At 41.8% G+C, this 17,545-nt stretch overlaps 1 protein-coding gene across 1 annotated transcript in view; it reads left to right on the forward strand.

Annotated features, from left to right (window-relative positions):
- The first annotated feature begins 4,030 nt into the window (after positions 1–4,030).
- Positions 4,031–17,545, forward strand: part of ddx20 (DEAD (Asp-Glu-Ala-Asp) box polypeptide 20) — a 58,167-nt gene continuing 44,652 nt past the window's right edge. The window contains exons 1-3 of the mRNA XM_039749495.1: positions 4,031–4,266; positions 9,525–9,619; positions 15,228–15,396. Of these exons, the coding sequence (XP_039605429.1) occupies positions 4,071–4,266; positions 9,525–9,619; positions 15,228–15,396 (460 nt within the window). The 5' untranslated portion in view covers positions 4,031–4,070. The remainder of the gene's footprint in view (positions 4,267–9,524; positions 9,620–15,227; positions 15,397–17,545) is intronic.

The following is a 17,545-nucleotide window of genomic DNA, read 5'->3' on the forward strand; positions in this document are numbered from 1 at the left end:
GTTGAACATGTAGTTATTCTTATTTGATAATGTGTGCCATTGAGCGGAAAATGTTGGGTGGTTTATGTTAAAATTATTGCTGATAAAGGGTCATCACTGAACAAATATATATATATATATATATATATATATATATATATATATATATATATATATATATATATATATACAAACACCGAGATGGTACTGGTACTGCCTTGGCATCTGTGGAGCAGACAGCCAGAGAAAAATACTGTGCGGTTATTTTATTATTAAGTACTAAACATAAAGACACACTGCCATCACCTGGTGACGTTGTGTAAAGGCAACTCATAATCAACGAAACTTTAGAACTCGAGGAAAATGAGAACTATACATATGGAGGAATATTTCGGACAAAATAAATAAATAAATGCGTAAATAAATAAATGTGCTGTGAAATATGAGCATAAATAAATAAATAAGTCATGAAATGAGAGCATAAATAAATAAATAAATAAATGTGTCACGAAATATGTTTTTTGTTGCTTATTTATTTATTTCATTTTGTCCGTAACATTCCTCCAAACAGTCATGAAATACGGCTTGAAATAAAACTGTCACTTTCACTCGTCAAAGTTGAGAGGGTGGGCTCTAACACGCCCTCTAGTTACTGATTGGAGAATTGATAGCACAAGAATTAAATAGAAAAATGCTTACGGCTGCCGATGAAATGGATTCTGCCGAAGATATTACGTATTTCAGAGAGAGAATTGAAGATTTATCGGAAGAAATTACAATGTTGGCGGCCCTTTTAGACTCCGATATAGATTAAACTATTTTTTGAAATTATTGAAGAACTGGTGGAACGGACTCTACTACACTCCAGTTCAGGTGTCGCAGTTCCCTGCTCTGGGCGTCCATCCTTTGACATTCCAGCTGAGTCAATAGAACACCTTCTGTTATGCGGTTTAAAAGTACGACCGATTGCAGATCTATATGGTGTATCGGAGAAGACGATCACAAGGCGAATGAGCCAGTTTGATATACGGTAAGCTGCATTAGCTGTATTAGTTTAGGTACTTTGTCATGGAATGCCCAAAGCAGCGCCAACTAATATTTTGAACTGAGTATTTGACTCTTGTTTTACGAGTGTAAAGTCAGGTGCATATTCGCGGCAGTAGTAAGCATTTTTCTACTTAATTCATGTGCCATCGATTCACCAATCAGTAACTAGAGGGTGTGTTAGAGCCCACCCTCTCAACTTTGTTTTATTTCAAGTCGTATTTCATGATGGTTTGCAGGAATGTTACGGACAAAATGAAATAAATCAATAAATAAGCAACAAAAACATATTTTGTGACACATTTATTTATTTATGCTCTCATTTCATGACACATTTATTTATGTTCACATTTCACAGTACTTTTATTTATTTGCGCATTTATTTAATTTTGTCCGAAATATTCCTCCATATATACAAGGCCAATAAAATATATTCACTTCTTGGGAGGTTTCACATATTATTATGTTTACACCGCGTTATATAGAATCAATTTGGTTTTTTTTTTGAGACTGACCACCAAATAAAAGACTATTTCATTTCAAAGTAAATACAGACTCCTTTATCACACACTTCAATTGCTGTGTTTAAATAATCTGTGTTTGTATTTGTGTTCTTTGTTTCTATTTATTGTTCAGAGACAAGGAAGGGTTTTTTTTTTGTAAATATTTGTATATTCGTGTTTTTATATAGTAATTAGTCATTGGTGTCATTGGGATAGTGGTGTTTTGCGCGCACATATCTAAGTTATTGAATATCTGTTGTCTTTTTCATTTATAATATATCCGTGTTTTCGGCGTGTAGGGAAAATGAACAACTTGTAAGGAGTTCTGCTTGTTATTAGAGCAGGAAGTCTCAGGTTATCCAAGGAATAGTCTTGGTAGTGTAGTGGCCGGTCTGGGTAAGGGGTCGGCCGTTACAAGATAGACAGAAGCAAAAGGCACTACAATTGAAAGACAGAAAGATGTGAAAGGCAGTATAATACATAGACAGGTGGAACATTTTCAAACCCTCCTTAACCAGTACAGAGTAACAAGGACTGGGACTGTTAGGGAAACAATTCTGTCAATAAAAAGTAATCACGAGTCACCATTAACAGTAAATTCACGATGGCCATCCTTCACTACATCAAGCCCGATGAAGTCTGCCTCACATGTTGCTTAGTGCCCTGCAGCAAGACCGACGAAAATAGCAAAACAATGATCCTAAATAAATGAGTTTCACTCACACGGCACAGCGATACCTTTTTGTTTATTGATTTTTAAAGTTTTTCCTGTTTCACCACTAGATAGATAGATAGATATGAAAGGCACTATATAATAGATAGATAGATAGATAGATAGATAGATAGATAGATATGAAAGGCACTATATAATAGATAGATAGATAGATAGATAGATAGATAGATAGATAGATAGATAGATAGATAGATAGATAGATAGATAGATATGAAAGGCACTATATAATAGATAGGCACTATATAATAGATAGATAGATAGATAGATAGATATGAAAGACACTATATAATAGATAGATAGATAGATAGATAGATAGATAGATATGAAAGGCACTATATAATAGATGATAGATAGATACTTTATTAATCCCAAGGAGAAATTCACATACTCCAGCAGCTCTGCCACGGATGTCAAACTGTCCAGCTCTGTGCCTACAATACAGCCTGCCTTCCTCACCAGTTTGTCCAGGTGTGAGGTGTCCCTCTTCTTTATGCTGCCTCCCCAGCACACCACCACGTAGAAGAGGGCGCTCGCCACAACCGTCTGTAGAACATCTGCAGCATCTTATGTTGAATGTTGAAGGACGCCAGCCTTCTAATGAAGTATAGTCGGCTCTGTCCTCTCTTGCACAGAGCATCAGTATTGGCAGTCCAGTCCAATTTGTCATCCAGCTGCACTCCCATGTATTTATAGGTCTGTACCCTCTGCACAAAGTCTCCTTTCACAGGGTCCATGAGGGGCCTGGTCCTCCTAAAATCCACCACCAGTTCCTTGGTCTTGCTGGTGTTCAGTTGTAGGTGGTTTGAGTCGCACTATTTAACAAAGTCCTTGATTAGCTTCCTGTACTCCTCCTCCTGCCCACTCCTGATGCAGCCTACCATAGCAGTGTCATCAGTGAACTTTTGCACGTGGCAGGACTCCGAGTTGTATTGGAAGTCCGATGTATGTTGGCTGAACAGGACTGGAGAAAGTCCAGTCCTCTGCGGTGCTCCTGTGCTGCTGACCACAATGTCAGACCTGCAGTTCCCGAGATGCACATACTGAGTTCTGTCTGTAAGATAGTCCACGATCCATGCCACCAGGTGTGAGTCTACTCCCATCTCTGTCAGCTTGTCCATAAGGAGCAGAAACTGGATGGTGTTGAAGGCGCTAGAGAAGTCCAGAAACAGGCGGAATAGCGGAGAACAGCTAGTATATATATATATATATATATATATATATATATATATATATATATATATATATATATATATATATATATATATATATATATATATGAGTGATTAATTGATTAGTCTCTTGGTAACTTGTTCAGGACCGGATAGATACAGAATATATGAGTCACACAGGACAAGCACACACAGAACACTCACAAATTCACACAGAAAGTATTAAGCATAAAAGGACGTACCTTGGGGATTTTCAGCTACAGGGTCAGTTCTATGAGCTTTAGAAGCAATGAAAGACTTATTTCTGGACAAGGCACCAGTTTACTGTGAGCCCACTCGCGATAAAACGATAATTCACCCAACCAGTACGTTTTTGTGGATGTGTGTGTATGAAATTTTGGGTGTCGTACGCGCACACACATGTAGACATATTACTTGAAGGTCACTGTCCTCTATACGTGTTAAAATAAACTTCTAAACAAGTGTAGCTGAAGGAGCAGTCGCCGCACGTGCGGGTTTGGTTCGCCGCTCGCCCGCCTCTGTCCAAGGTGCTGATCGCGCTGTCCGCGTCGCTTGTCAATAAAGTTTTCTTTTGCCGCGTATGGGCGGTCCTTCCTGTGCCGCTTCCGACTCTGAAGTGACATGGCGGCTCGCGTGCAGAAAACAGCGCATGATGTCCCCAGCCGCCGTCGGACTGACGATGTGTTCTTGGCTGACAAAATCGACTTTAGTTCTCTGCTGCTTTCCGAGACTGTTCAGCTGGGTCTCGCTGCTGCGGGCTTCCAAAGGCCGTCGCCCGTGCAGCTGAAGGCAATTCCTCTGGGTCGCTGCGGACTCGGTAGGTAACAACTGCGCCGATGTTTGGTAAGGGGCTGTGCGTGACGGAGAAGTTCTTGAGTTCCGTAGGGGAAATGAGGTGGGAGTGAAGCACCTGAAAGAGGGTGATACGTCAGGGAGATTCGAGACCTCGTCCGGGCTGAAGGCGACTCAGGACAGGAAAAAAGGTTTCAGCCAAGTTAGAGAGCGCTGAGCTCAGAAGAAGACCAGAAAGGCTGCAGTTAATAGCAACAATAATAATAATCCGTCGAGATTTCATTCAGAAAAATAAGTGGAAAAGTAGTGGAGGTGGCGTTAGTAGTAGAAAGAGGATTTGTAGTAGTTTATCTCAGTATCCAGAAAACATTGAAGAAGGTTCCACGTGAGAGGTTGGGCATCAAAGTGAAAACTAAAAGAAGCGGCTGGTCTGGGTGAAGGGTGCAAGTGGGTACAAAATACGCGAAATACAGAAAGCAAAGTGTGGTGGTGTGAGGGGCCTTCTCACAATTGGGCCTTACGGAGAACTGAGCCTTATGAGGTCAGCCACATAATGTTCTGACATCGCATGCCAAAAATGAAGTTTATTAACTCTTTCGGCCCTGGAATTTCAGTTTTTATGGGAAAAATTATTTTGTGAGATATCCTACCTTTGGGTGTCTAGGAAGCTCAAAAATGGAAAAAAAAAAAAAAAAAGATCACTATTATGATACAATAGCTGCCAAATACGTCAATCTTCTTAAGGAAATAAAATTGAAAGTGGTGCGCATAGCCCCAGGGCCTGATGCATAATGCTGTGTGTAGAATTCACACTAAAACACGGCATACAGATAAAAGTGGAAATGTGTGTACGCACAAAAAAATCCAGATACATAAATCTGTGCGTTCGCCGACTTCCACTCCTTAAATCCAGGTCAGTGTGAAAAGTAAGGCAGTGCCTGAAATAAAAAGGAAGTTGTCAGATATCAAAGTTGCTGTGAAAAGGTGAGTCGTAGCCCACCGTCTGAGTGTCACATGAAAGCTTATTAGGGTACAGAGAAAAAAAAAAAATAGGGACACAGTGAGGGGAAAAAGGCATGAAATGTCAACTTTAATCTCTAAATTTCCACTTTAATCACATAGTTTATTTTGAACATCATGAACTTCATCTTAAAATCATTTTATTTACTAGTTTCTCAAATCCCATCGTACCTAAAGTAGCATGTTAAATGCGTTGTTTTGTATTTGTTCTTCTGTGCATTCTATGTGTGTGAATCACTACATACTTCTGGGCTTTCTCTTCCTCCGACAGGACACAGAATCCATTACATTCGTGATATTACAGCTCTCTGAATAATTAAAATACTGAGATGTATACTTGATATACTTTTCATGATGATAGGAGTTAAAGCATGTTATTAAACATGGGAACACATTGGCACAGTGACGAGCTGGCGCCCCGTCCAGAGATTGTTCCTGCCTCCTGCAAGATGCTTGCTGCGCCGTGCGCAACCTTCAATGAAATAATTTATTGCAGTAGTACTGTCTCTTTCAAACGTATTAATCTCCAATTCCTGTCCTTACTTTTCTTTCTCCAAGTACCCAATCGCCACGCAATCAGCTCTGTAATAGACGTTAAGCCATCTGTAAGCCTAGAACGCGGATTCTTTAAAATTTTTAAGGAACACTGAAATATCTTCGTAGTACGTGTTTCATTATTCTATCTATCTATCTATCCATCCAGTGTCGCGTCAGCCCCAGCAAGAATACAGCGCAAGGCAAGAACAATCTCTTAACGGGGTGCCATCTCGTCGCTAGCACTGCGACACCGTGTCCTCACGTATTCAATCATTAACAATATAGATTATGTAAAGGATGTTAAAATTTTATCTGTATAATATAATAAAGATACTTTGCTGCATTTCATCTTAAAAATGATATCAAGAGCTCCAAGAAGATAGCGCTTGGAAATCTAAATCGACTTAGAAGCCAGTGATTATCATCTGTAAATACGCGCTTTATAAAGTGGCTCAGGTTGTGTAATATTATAACTGTATCGCAAGTTTACAGTGAGGTGATTCTACTAATAAGTGCAAACAGTTCTACAAGGAGCACTTGATGGACTGATTGAGTGCGTTTAGAGTTCTTGGGATGAAACTCTTTCTGAACCTCGATGTCCCTACAGCAGGGGTCCTCAATCCCAGTTCTGGAGAGCCGCAGTGGCTGCAGGTTTTTGTTCTGACCTGGTTGCTTAATTAGAAAGCAATTCTTGCCAATAAAGCACTAACAAGCTATGAAATTAATTTAACTCTGCTATGTCAGGTCATTCTCATATCCTAGATTTTCTTTCCCTTTCTATCATGCAAATGATTTGAAGGCTAAAATGGACGAGTAATTCTCAGTCCTTCACTTTTTTCTCTTCATTTTTCTTCCAAGTATTTCATTAAACCCAATAGTGCAGATAAATACACACAGGTGTAAATGTAAATAAGCTAAATGGAGAAATGCTGCTCTCTCTTGTCATTTGCATGTTATTGATAATAAGGAGCAATTAAAATAGCTGTTTAAGACAAAATTAAGCAATAAGGGCTCAAAATCACTAAAGTGAAGCAGAAGTGTTACTTTAGCAATAAGTGCTTTTTATTAAGCAACTTGGTTGGAGCAAAAACCTGCATCCACTGCGGCTCTCCAGGACCGTGATTGAGGACCCCTGCCCTACAGGAAAGGCTCTGAAGCTTTTGCTGTATGAGGGCAGTTCAAACAGACTGTGTGCATGGCTGAGGCAGCGTGTGCTTGATGCTGTATACCGATAATTCTCTTTCCAATCGGCTGCTGTACAGCTGTCATTCACACTCAGATACAGTGATAAAAATACTCCGAGTGGTACATTGAGAGTAACAACGCTAGAGCAGCTATGGTATTTGGAATAGTTTGGCCATTTTGTGGGCCATTATATTGTTACAGGTTAATTACAATCAGATGCCTTAAACTACTAAACGATAATGCAGTTAATTTCTGTGTATTTGATAAAGCCGTGTCAGGGATGTGGATCTGAAACAGAAAGGGAAACCACACTGGAACAGTAGCACTGCTTTGACGTTGGGTGCTGCCAGTTTGCAAAACCGAGCGGAGGACTTGCGTACGTCAGGGATTGAGCTGGTGTGAAAATGTGCGTGGCTTTATGCCAAGTTTAGTTTTTTGTACATCGCCATGTTAGCGTGGAAATGGGCATACGCAACATTTTTGTGCGTACACACCGGTTATATATGAGGCCCCAGAAGCAGCCATTTTCACTTCCGTGTTTCGCGGACTGTATGCCAGTCTCTACAGTTTGCACTAAGAGTAGCACACGCCGGTTCCAACGGCTGCAAACGTACCTGCGCCTTACAAAAACGGCTGCATATTCTTGTACTAGTAATAGGATGTCAGGGCCGAAAGGGATAAATACATTGCATATTCAAAAGAAATATAACATGGAGATTCTAACATTCTTAAACACAGAAAGAAAAAAAACATAAGAAGTAACCCTTACAATAAAATATTTAAATTAAATGAAGCTGAAAAGCCTTAACATAGCAAGAGCCTTATTTAAATTTTTGTTTTAATGCAATCACAGACTTATTAATCACCCACCCCACGACAAACCTCCCGGATTGGGATATCCCCGGGTGGCACCTCAGCACCACACTGAAGGAGTGCCGGCTTATTAAAGTAATGGAATAAATCAATAACTCAAAGCATACAAAAGCTATAAATGATAGTTTCATTCTGGAAAGGCTGATCTTGTGTATATAAAATTTAGCGAGTATAATAAGTTAGTAATACAGGGTTCATCATTAAAACGTAGAAGTATGAAGGAACGTTCATGGGTTATTTCTCTACCAGTTCTTCTTTTCAAATCTACTAAAAGGTCTAACCAAAAGGAAGTAAAATATACACAATGAAAAAGTGAATGTTCAATAGACTCTGTAGCCCCTTTACAGAATTCACAAGCATCGCTTACATCAAGAAACTTGCAGAGTGTTTTAACAACAGGTTAACATCTATGCAATATTTTAAACAATAATTCTCTACCTATCGCATGCCCTGTTGTACTGTGTTTCACATTAGGGTTGTGGGTGGGTTATCTGACTCAAAGGGCGTTTTGTGACTGACGTTGTCTGACCTTCATCATGGGTATTGCCGGCTGCAGTCCAATGGAGTGTCATTGCAGACCGCTTGACCTAGGAGATCAGTCCTGTAACGCCCCAAAATCACGAAACGACCTCAACGTCTGTTTTGAAATGGCCATCGCATTATTAGACCGTGGTTAAGATTAGGGTTGTGGGAGCGTTATCTGACTCAAAGGGTGTTTCGTGATGGACGTCGTGCCCATTACTTGATGTTCATCATAGGTACGCCAGAAAGTTATGTAAAGTTTTGTTCTGCTGCGATGTCGATCTATGTAAAGGTTTGTAGCAATTACGACAATGTTTTCCAACCCAGACAAAAATCACACAAGCAAAGGGGTAAAGAACAAGAACGTCAAACCAGAAAAAAAACTGTAATCCAATTGTGAGTGAAGCATTGAAACAAAAAGACACCACTGATTGTGATTGTGCCAGCTTTTTAAAGGTCACTTTTAAAACTAGTGCCTTCATCTTATACAAAGCAGCCCTCTCACCAATTACCAAAGCTACCCAATGCTGCAGTACTCCCGGGGATGCTGGGATTTGCAGTCCATTTAAGTAGCAGGGCTGGAGTGTCGTCTGCGGTTTTCCACAATAGGTTACAAAACCCGCCAAAATAATTTCCATTTAATTGTTGATGAGAAATAGGCAGAGCCACAAATCCTAAACCTGTGAACCGTAAGTGCCAACCTATACTTTTATTGCATAAAGTGCCCATTTTGTCTACCTGTGCGTCTGATGTATTGTTCTAAGCTGGGGGTCGGCTCTAGGTTGCCCCTCTTGGTCACAGTATTTTAGCTGAACCCTCTTGAGAGAATTTCGCAGGTTTAATCCCCACTGGCTCCGTTTTAACACAGAGGAAATTGTTTAAGTTACCTGAGGCTAAATTTAGGAATTAATAATAATAAATGTTATTTATATAGCGCCTCTCCCATGCTCAAGGATTCAGTTTCTCTAAAACGCATAACATTCATCATGAAAAGGGCAATTTCTAATACAGTTTCTGGTTATGTAGGCTATGATGCCTTGTATTTTTCACTTTTCACCTGAAAATGTAGATACAGTGGTCTTGAAGAGACTGTTAAACAATTTGAAAATGTCTTTCTAATTCTTTGTCATATTTTATTTACTCTAGATCTTATTGTACAAGCTAAATCAGGAACAGGGAAGACATGCGTGTTTGCCACAATTGCACTGGACTCCTTAGTCTTGGAAAATCCTTCCACTCAGGTATGGTTGCCGTGCCGGTGGTCCTGCACTTTTTTTATTTTGCTTTGCGCACTCTCCCGCCACAACCTATCATGTATGGGGGATGAGGGAAAGCTTTAGATTCGGCAAAAAATTTCGATCTCCGGTTTTCAATGGACCTTGAACTTTTAGGGTCCCCTGATACCGAAAACATCGATATCTCTGTGTGTGTGTGTGTGTCACAGTTTCTTGAGGACGTTCTACTGTAGAGCTAAAACGGCTGGACGGAAAAATACTAAACTCGAAACTTAAGCCTGTTATGAGATGACGATGTGTTAATTAGTTTTTGAGCCAAATCATGCAAGAGAAAGGCACTCTAGGGGAACTTTTGAATACCGTAATTCTGCAATGAATTGTGAATTCTTCAAATTGATTGTTATCATATTGACCTGTTTTATGATCAGAGCAGTAAATAATTACTGAAGTGTTATAGAATAGTTCAGGTAACTTGGTTCCTGGGATTCAAATCAGGGTTTTGATTGAGGGTTTTGATTGGGCCAGTCCGTAACCTTCCATTTCTTCTTCTTGAGCCATTCCTTGGTGTATTTTCTAGTGTGCTTCAGATGGTCATCCTGTTGAAAAGTTCATTTCCAATTTAACTGCAACTTTCAGACAGCTGGCCTCACACTTTGCTCAGGCACACTTAGATATGATGCAGATTTCAGAGTCGACTTGATGACTACAAGTTACCCAGACCCTGAAGCGGCAAAGCAACCACAAACCATAACATTTACACCAGCAGTAATAAGTAGTTCAGTACTCCATACATCTTCCAATGCACTCGGACACATCTTTCAACATCATACACCCTCGCCCAGGTGACTTGACACCTGCCTATGTCTGAGTGGCATTAGTCCATGGCTCTCTTCTCCTCAACCACAGCCACCTTGAGATGAGTGGTTTGTATGGTCCCCCACCATGTATTTGTATGCATGCCTGACAACATCTGGGGGATGCTGTTAATGAGACAAAGGATGGTGTCCTGGGGGATCACCTACCAGATCTAGAGCAGGGCATCACTGAGCTCCTGGACAGTCTGAGGCCTCTGATGGACTGAAACATAATGTCCAACCCAGAGGTGTTCTATTGGATTGAGGTCAGGCGAGTGAGTGTGGGGGCCAGTCAATGGAATCAACTCCTGCATACTCTCGCCACATGAGGCTGGGCATTGTCATGCACCAGGAGGAACCAGCACGTGGTCTGACAATGGATCCACGGATTTCATCCCGATACCTAATGGGAGTCGAGGTGCTGTTATCTAGCCTGTACAGGTCTGTGTGTCCCTCCATGGATATGCCTCCCCAGACCATCACTGACCCACTGCCAAACTGGTCATGTTGAACGATGTTACAGGTAGCAGAACATCCTTCACAGCTTTTCCAGACTCTTTCATGTCTGTCACATGTGCTCAGGGTGTGAAGAGCACAGGGTGCTAGAGGTGGACCTGCCAATTCTGGTATTCTATAGCAAATGCCAGTTGAGTTTCACGGTGTCCATTACAGGACGCCAGGCCCTCAGGCCACCCTAATGAAGTCTATTTCTGATTGTTTGCTCAGAGACATTCACACCAGTGGCCTGCCTGCCTGCCTGTTGGAGGTCATTTTGTAGGCTCTGGTGGTGCTCATCCTGTTCCTCCTTGGCCCAAGGAGCAGATACTGGTGGGTCCTGCTGATGGGTTAAGGACCTTCTATGAGGGGCCCTGTCCATCTCTCCTAGGGTAACTACCTGTCACCTGGAATCTCCTCCATGCCTTGAGACTGTGCTGGAAGACACAGCAAACCTTCTGGCAATGACACGTATTATTGTGCCATCCTGGAGAAGTTGGACTACCTGTGCCAGCTCTGTAGGGTCCAGGTATGGACTTATGGTACCAGTAGTGACACTGAGCGTAGCCAAATGTAAAACGAGTAACAAAACAGATGAGGAGGGAAAAATGTGAGTGGCCTCCACCTGTTACACCATTCATTCCTGTTTTGGGGGTCGTCTCATTGCTGCCCCTCTAGCGCACCAAAGCAGCTGAAACTGATGAACAAGCCCCTCTGCTCCTTAACTGACCAGAACAATAGCCCACAAGTGTCATTGACTTGATGCTATACTCTCATTAAAAAGTGGTCCAGTCATTTTTTTGAGCTGTGTGGGTGTGTGTATGTATGTATATAAACTGCTCAAAAAAATTAAAGGAACACTTTGAAAACACATCAGATCTCAATGGGAAAAAGAAATCCTCCTGGATATCTATACTGATATAGACTGGGTAATGTGTTAGGAACAAAAGGATGCCACATCGTTTGATGGAAATGAAAATGATCAACCTACAGAGCCCTGAATTCAAAGACCCCCCAAAAATCAGAGTGAAAAAATTATGTGGCAGGCTAGTCCATTTTGCCAAAATTGAATTGCAGCAACTCCAAATTGTATGCAGCACTTTGTATGGCCCCTGTGTTCTTGTATACATTCCTGACAACATCGGTGCATGCTTCTAATGAGATGACAGATGGTGTTGTGGGGGATCTCCTCCCAGATCTGGACCAGGGCATCACTGAGCTCCTGGACAGTGTGAGGTGCAACCTGGTGGCATTGGATGGACCAAAACATAATGTCCCAGAGGTGTTCTATTGGATTTAGGTCAGGAAAGTGTGGTGGCCAGTCAATGGTATCAATTCCTTCATCCTCCAGGAACTGCCTGCATACTCTCACCACATGAGGCCAGGAATTGTCGTGCACCAGGAGCCACTGTACCAGCATAGGGTCTGACAATGGGTCCAAGGATTTCATCCTGATACCTAATGGCAGCCAAGGTGCCTTTGTCAAGCCTGTAGCGGTCTGTGTGACCCTCCATGGATATGCCTCCCCAGACAATCATTAACCCACCACCAAACTGCTCATGCTGAATGATGTTACAGGCAGCATAATGTTCTCCATAGCTTCTCCAGACCCTTTCACTTCTGTCACGTGCTCAGGGTGAACCTGCTCTCATCTGTAAAAGCACAGGGCACCAGTGGTGCATCTGCCAATTCTGGTATTCTATGGCGAATGCCAATCAAGCTGCATGCTGCTGGGCAGTGAGCTCAGGGCCCATTAGAGGACATGGGGCCCTTGGGTCACCCTCATGAAGTCTTTCTGGTTGTTTGGTCAGAGACATTCACACCAGTGGCCTGCTGGAGGTCATTTTGTAGGGCTCTGGCAGTGCTCATCCTGTTCCTCCTTGCCCAAAGGAGCAGATACTGGTCCTGCTGATGGGTTATGGACCTTCTATGGCCCTCTCCAGCTCTCCTAGAGTAACTGCTTGTCTCCTAGAATCTCCTCCATGCCCTTGAGACTGTGCAGGGAGACACAGCAAACCTTCTGGCAATGACACGTATTGATGTGCCAATCCTGGAGAAGTTGGACTACCTGTGCAACCTCTGTAGGGTCCAGGTATCACCTCATGCTACCAGTAGTGACACTGACTGTAGCCAAATGCAAAACTAGTGAAGAAACAGTCAGAAAAGATGAGGAGGGAAAAATGTCAGTGGCCTCCACCTGTTAAACCATTCCTGTTTTGGGGGTCATCTCATTGTTGCCCCTCTAGTGCACCTGTTGTTAATTTCATTAACACCACAGCAGCTGAAACTGATTAACAACCCCCTCTGCTACTTAACTGACCAGATTAATATCCCATAAGTTTCATTGACTTTATGATATACTCTGATTAAAAAGTGTTCCTTTAATTCTTTTGAGCAGTATATAGAATGTATGTATATATGTATGTAGAGATATTTTTATAGACTTAATTTACATTAATTGCTGCATAACGCCTGTAGGTTCTAACCTATTAGTTGTTCCCTGATGAAGGCCCATTTATAATGTTCTGAAATGTCCATTCTTCCAGTTTTTGCTCACCTAAACTTTAAATTTAAACTTCTGGCAGTTTAATGTTTAACTTTTCACCATTTTTAGGTAATTCCTTGCATTTCAGCTGATTAAATTTGAATAAAAACTGGGAACACTGAGGCATTCTAAAACGTTTGACTGGTAGTACACATATACATTTTAAACAAGAAAAATGTCAGACAACAGCATTACAACACAATTGGCATTTTATGTAGCTCTGCTACAATACATTTTGGAATATGAAAAGGAAGCTTAATGTGTCCTTAAACAACAATTATTCTGAAAACAGCTTAATTCAGTTCAAGATTTAGAGTTAGTAGTCCATATGCTGTTTGAGATGTGACAGGAAAACTATAATATCTAGAGAAATCCTCCAGAGATGTGGCACACCCTGTGCAGTTCTAACAGCTTCAGCTCTTCTGGGAAGTGTGTTCATGGAAATTTGTGACCAGGGGAGCATTTGTGAGGTCAGGCACTGATGTTGGACGAGAAGGCCTGGCTCGCTCGCAGTCTCCGCTCTGATTCATCCCAAAGGTGTTCTGTCGGGTTGAGGCCAGTCAAGTTCCTCCACACCAAACTTGCTCCTCCATTTCTTTATAGGCCTTGCTTTGTTCACTGGTATGTGCAGTCATGTTGCCGTCCCCAAACTGGTCCCACAAAGTTAGGAGAATGAAATTGACCAAAATGGCTTTTTATGCTGAAACATTAAGAGTTCCTTTCATTGGAACTAAGGGGCCAAGCTCAACCGCACACCATAATCCCCCCTCCACCAAACTTTACACTTGGCACAATGCAGTCAGGTGAGTCCCATTCTCCTGGCCAGACTTGTCCATCGGATTGCGTGATTCGTCACTCCAGAGGACACGGCCGCACTGCTCGAGAGTCCAGTGGCAGGCGGTGGGCTTTACATCACTGCATCAGACGCTTTGCATTGCACTTGGTGATGTCAGGCTTGGCTGCAGCTGCTCGGCCATGAAGACCCATTCCATGAAGCTCTCTCCCTACGCTGCACTGTTCTTGAGCTTTTGGAGGTCTGTAGCTGTTGACTCCGCAGAAAGTTGGCGACTTCTGCCCACCTCAGCATGCACTATCTCCACTCTGTGATTTGATGTGGTCTACCATTTCATGGCTGAGTTGCTGTTGTTCCCAATTGCTTCAACTTTGTTATAATGCCACTAACAGCTGACTGTGGAATATTTAGTAGCAAGGAAATTTCACAAATGGACTTATGGCACAGGTGGCATCCTATGATGGCACCAGGCTTGAATCCTCTGAGCTCCTGAGAGAGACCTATTCTGTCACAAATGTTTGTAGAAGCCATCTGCATGCAGAGGGGCTCGATGTTATACACCTGTGGCCATGGAAGTGATTGGAACATCTGAATTCAATGATTTGGACAGGGGGTCCCAATACTTTTAGCAATATTGTGTATGTGATTGGCTGTTTATATTGAGGCTAATTAAAAATCTGTTTGACAAACCTTCAAGTCCCAGCTAAGGGCCTGCTCCCTTTTATTAAGTTGTAATCACATATTTAATGTGTATTTCTTGCTACTCATAGATGATGATGTTTCAACTGATTGAGCACATCCGTCACGTAACTTCAGTCTGATATATTAACATAAGGTGTACAGTATGTGCACAGCTATGAATGCGGTACAGTTTAGCCAAAACTTAAGACAAGTAACAAGCCATGTGACTTCTTTTTTCCCCTTCAGGTTCTGATCCTGGCCCCAACCCGTGAGATTGCAGTGCAGATTCATTCAGTTATCACTGCTATTGGCGTTGAAATGGAAGGCATGGAGTGCCACGTTTTTATTGGCGGGACACCACTAAGTCAAGACCGAGCAAGGCTGAAGAAATGCCATGTGGCTGTTGGCTCACCGGGTGAGTGGTTTGGCATAACGGCACCAAAATTAATACCATCATCATCATCATCATCATCATTTTCACTCTGCTTTTCCTGGTGATGGTTATGGTGGTAACCTCCTAAGCTAAACTAACTGTGCCACCCTATCCCTACCAATTTCTCCAGCTTCATCTAGAGGACTCGCATGGGCTCCCAAACCAGCCAGCAATTCTGATTCCTCCAGCATGTCTTGGGTCAGTCACTGTAGGCCTTCATAATGGGACATACAAGTCGGTCCTCTTAATCTGAAGGAACAGCAGCTACACCCTAAGGCTCTCACCTATGTTAAAATTGATTCAAAAAATGTAGTTCAAATAGTAAGCAATTGATTGTTTGTAAGGCTTTACCATTATTTTAAGTTGTGTTCAAAAATAATGGGACAAGCACCTACTGCTGTTGTCCTGTCTGTCCACGTTATAAACTCAGCTCCTAGTGGACCAATTTTGTTGAAATTTAGAAAACTTTTATCATTTTGTCAGGAAAGTCCATTTTTGTTAAGATTTTGCAGTAGAAGGTACTGTATACATTTTTGAAGCTTCCATAACGTCATCCATCCATCTATTATCCAGCCCGCTAAATCCCAACTACAGGGTCACGGGAGTCTGCTGGAGCCAATCCCAGCCAGCACCGGGCACAAGGCAGGAAACAAACCACAGGCAGGGTGCCAGCCCACCGCATCCATAATGTCATTATGTTCTTTAAGCTTTGGGGTTTGGAGGCCTAATTGGTTAGTTTCGTTTTTATGTCAGTTTTATGTTTGTTTTACTTTGTATGGTATTTCAGTGCAACTATTTACTGTTTTAAATGTACTTTATAAAGAAATTTCCATCCATTATCCAACCTGCTATACCCTGTCTACAGGGTCACAGGGGGTCTGCTGGAGCCAATCCCAGCCAACACAGGGCGCAAGGCAGGAAACAAACCCCGGGAAGGGCGTCAGCCCACCACAGGGCATATAAAGAAATTTGATTTAATAATTATAACAACAACAACAATAATAATGATGATAATAATAATAGATGCATTTATGTCATATCTTTCCCATGCTAAAGGTGCTTTTTGATTTGAAAAATCATTTTGAGAAGCATTGGCAAAAACTGTTTTGTGTGAGTTTAATTACAGATTAGTGTACTGCTTCAAATTTACCTTCGGAGAAGTTTCTTCAATGTGTACATTTTATGTTTTCCTCTTTTACTACTTCTGACGGCAAAACAGCGAAGCATCTGAAGAGCTGGATACAGATCGTGCGCTTAATGTGCGGCCTGTGGAAGTGTTGGCAGGGGCTTGTGCAAACCTCACTTCACTTCTCCTTCTGCTTACAATTGTCAGGTTACTTACATGATCTTTTTTGACCGTAAAAGTAAAAAATTGAAGCAACGTAACTTATGTTAAAATCAATAGCAGAAGAGACCTGCGGTCTCAATACAGCATGTAAATATGCGTTTGCCGATAAACATCATGCGTTACAAGAAAATCCAAATTATAAAAACTCTGCAACTGTACACCCTTCATAAATTACTGTTATGTTATAAATACAAGGTGAGTCAAAATTATGTTAACACTAATGGTACTGCTATGTATATACTTATATACAATTTTTGTGGCCAATTTATGTCCCACATATAGTCCATGTGTTAAACATAATGGAGGACAGGTTGAGACATTCCTGTGAATCCGGGGTGGTGAACTCCAGGCCTCGAGTGCCTATCCAGTGACCTGAGACGAAGACTGGACTCCTTTGGCACTGTGTCTCTCCGGAAAATCCTTGGGTACCGTTGGTTTGACTTTGTGTTGCTCATGTTGTCCCGAATGAGGCACATGACCTGCATTGTGAGGGAATATCAGTTACAGCACTATGGCCATGTGGTTCCTTTTCCCGAGGGTGATCCAGCTCATAAGATCCTCATTGTTAGGGACCCGAGTGGCTGGACCAGGCCAAGGGGTCACCCACATAATACCTGACTGTGGTAGATAGAGGATCATTTCTATGTCGTGTAGTGGGTGCGTGGTCAAGTAGGCACAATACACAAGAAAAAAAAGGGCAGTGTGCTTCGTGGTTACTCTCTCAGGTGGGCATTAGCATGTCATAATCTCTTGGACCAATAGTGTATGTTTTCTACATTTGAC

The sequence above is a fragment of the Polypterus senegalus genome, chromosome 3 (genome assembly GCF_016835505.1).
Source record: "Polypterus senegalus isolate Bchr_013 chromosome 3, ASM1683550v1, whole genome shotgun sequence".
Classification (NCBI taxonomy): Eukaryota; Metazoa; Chordata; class Cladistia; order Polypteriformes; family Polypteridae; genus Polypterus; species Polypterus senegalus.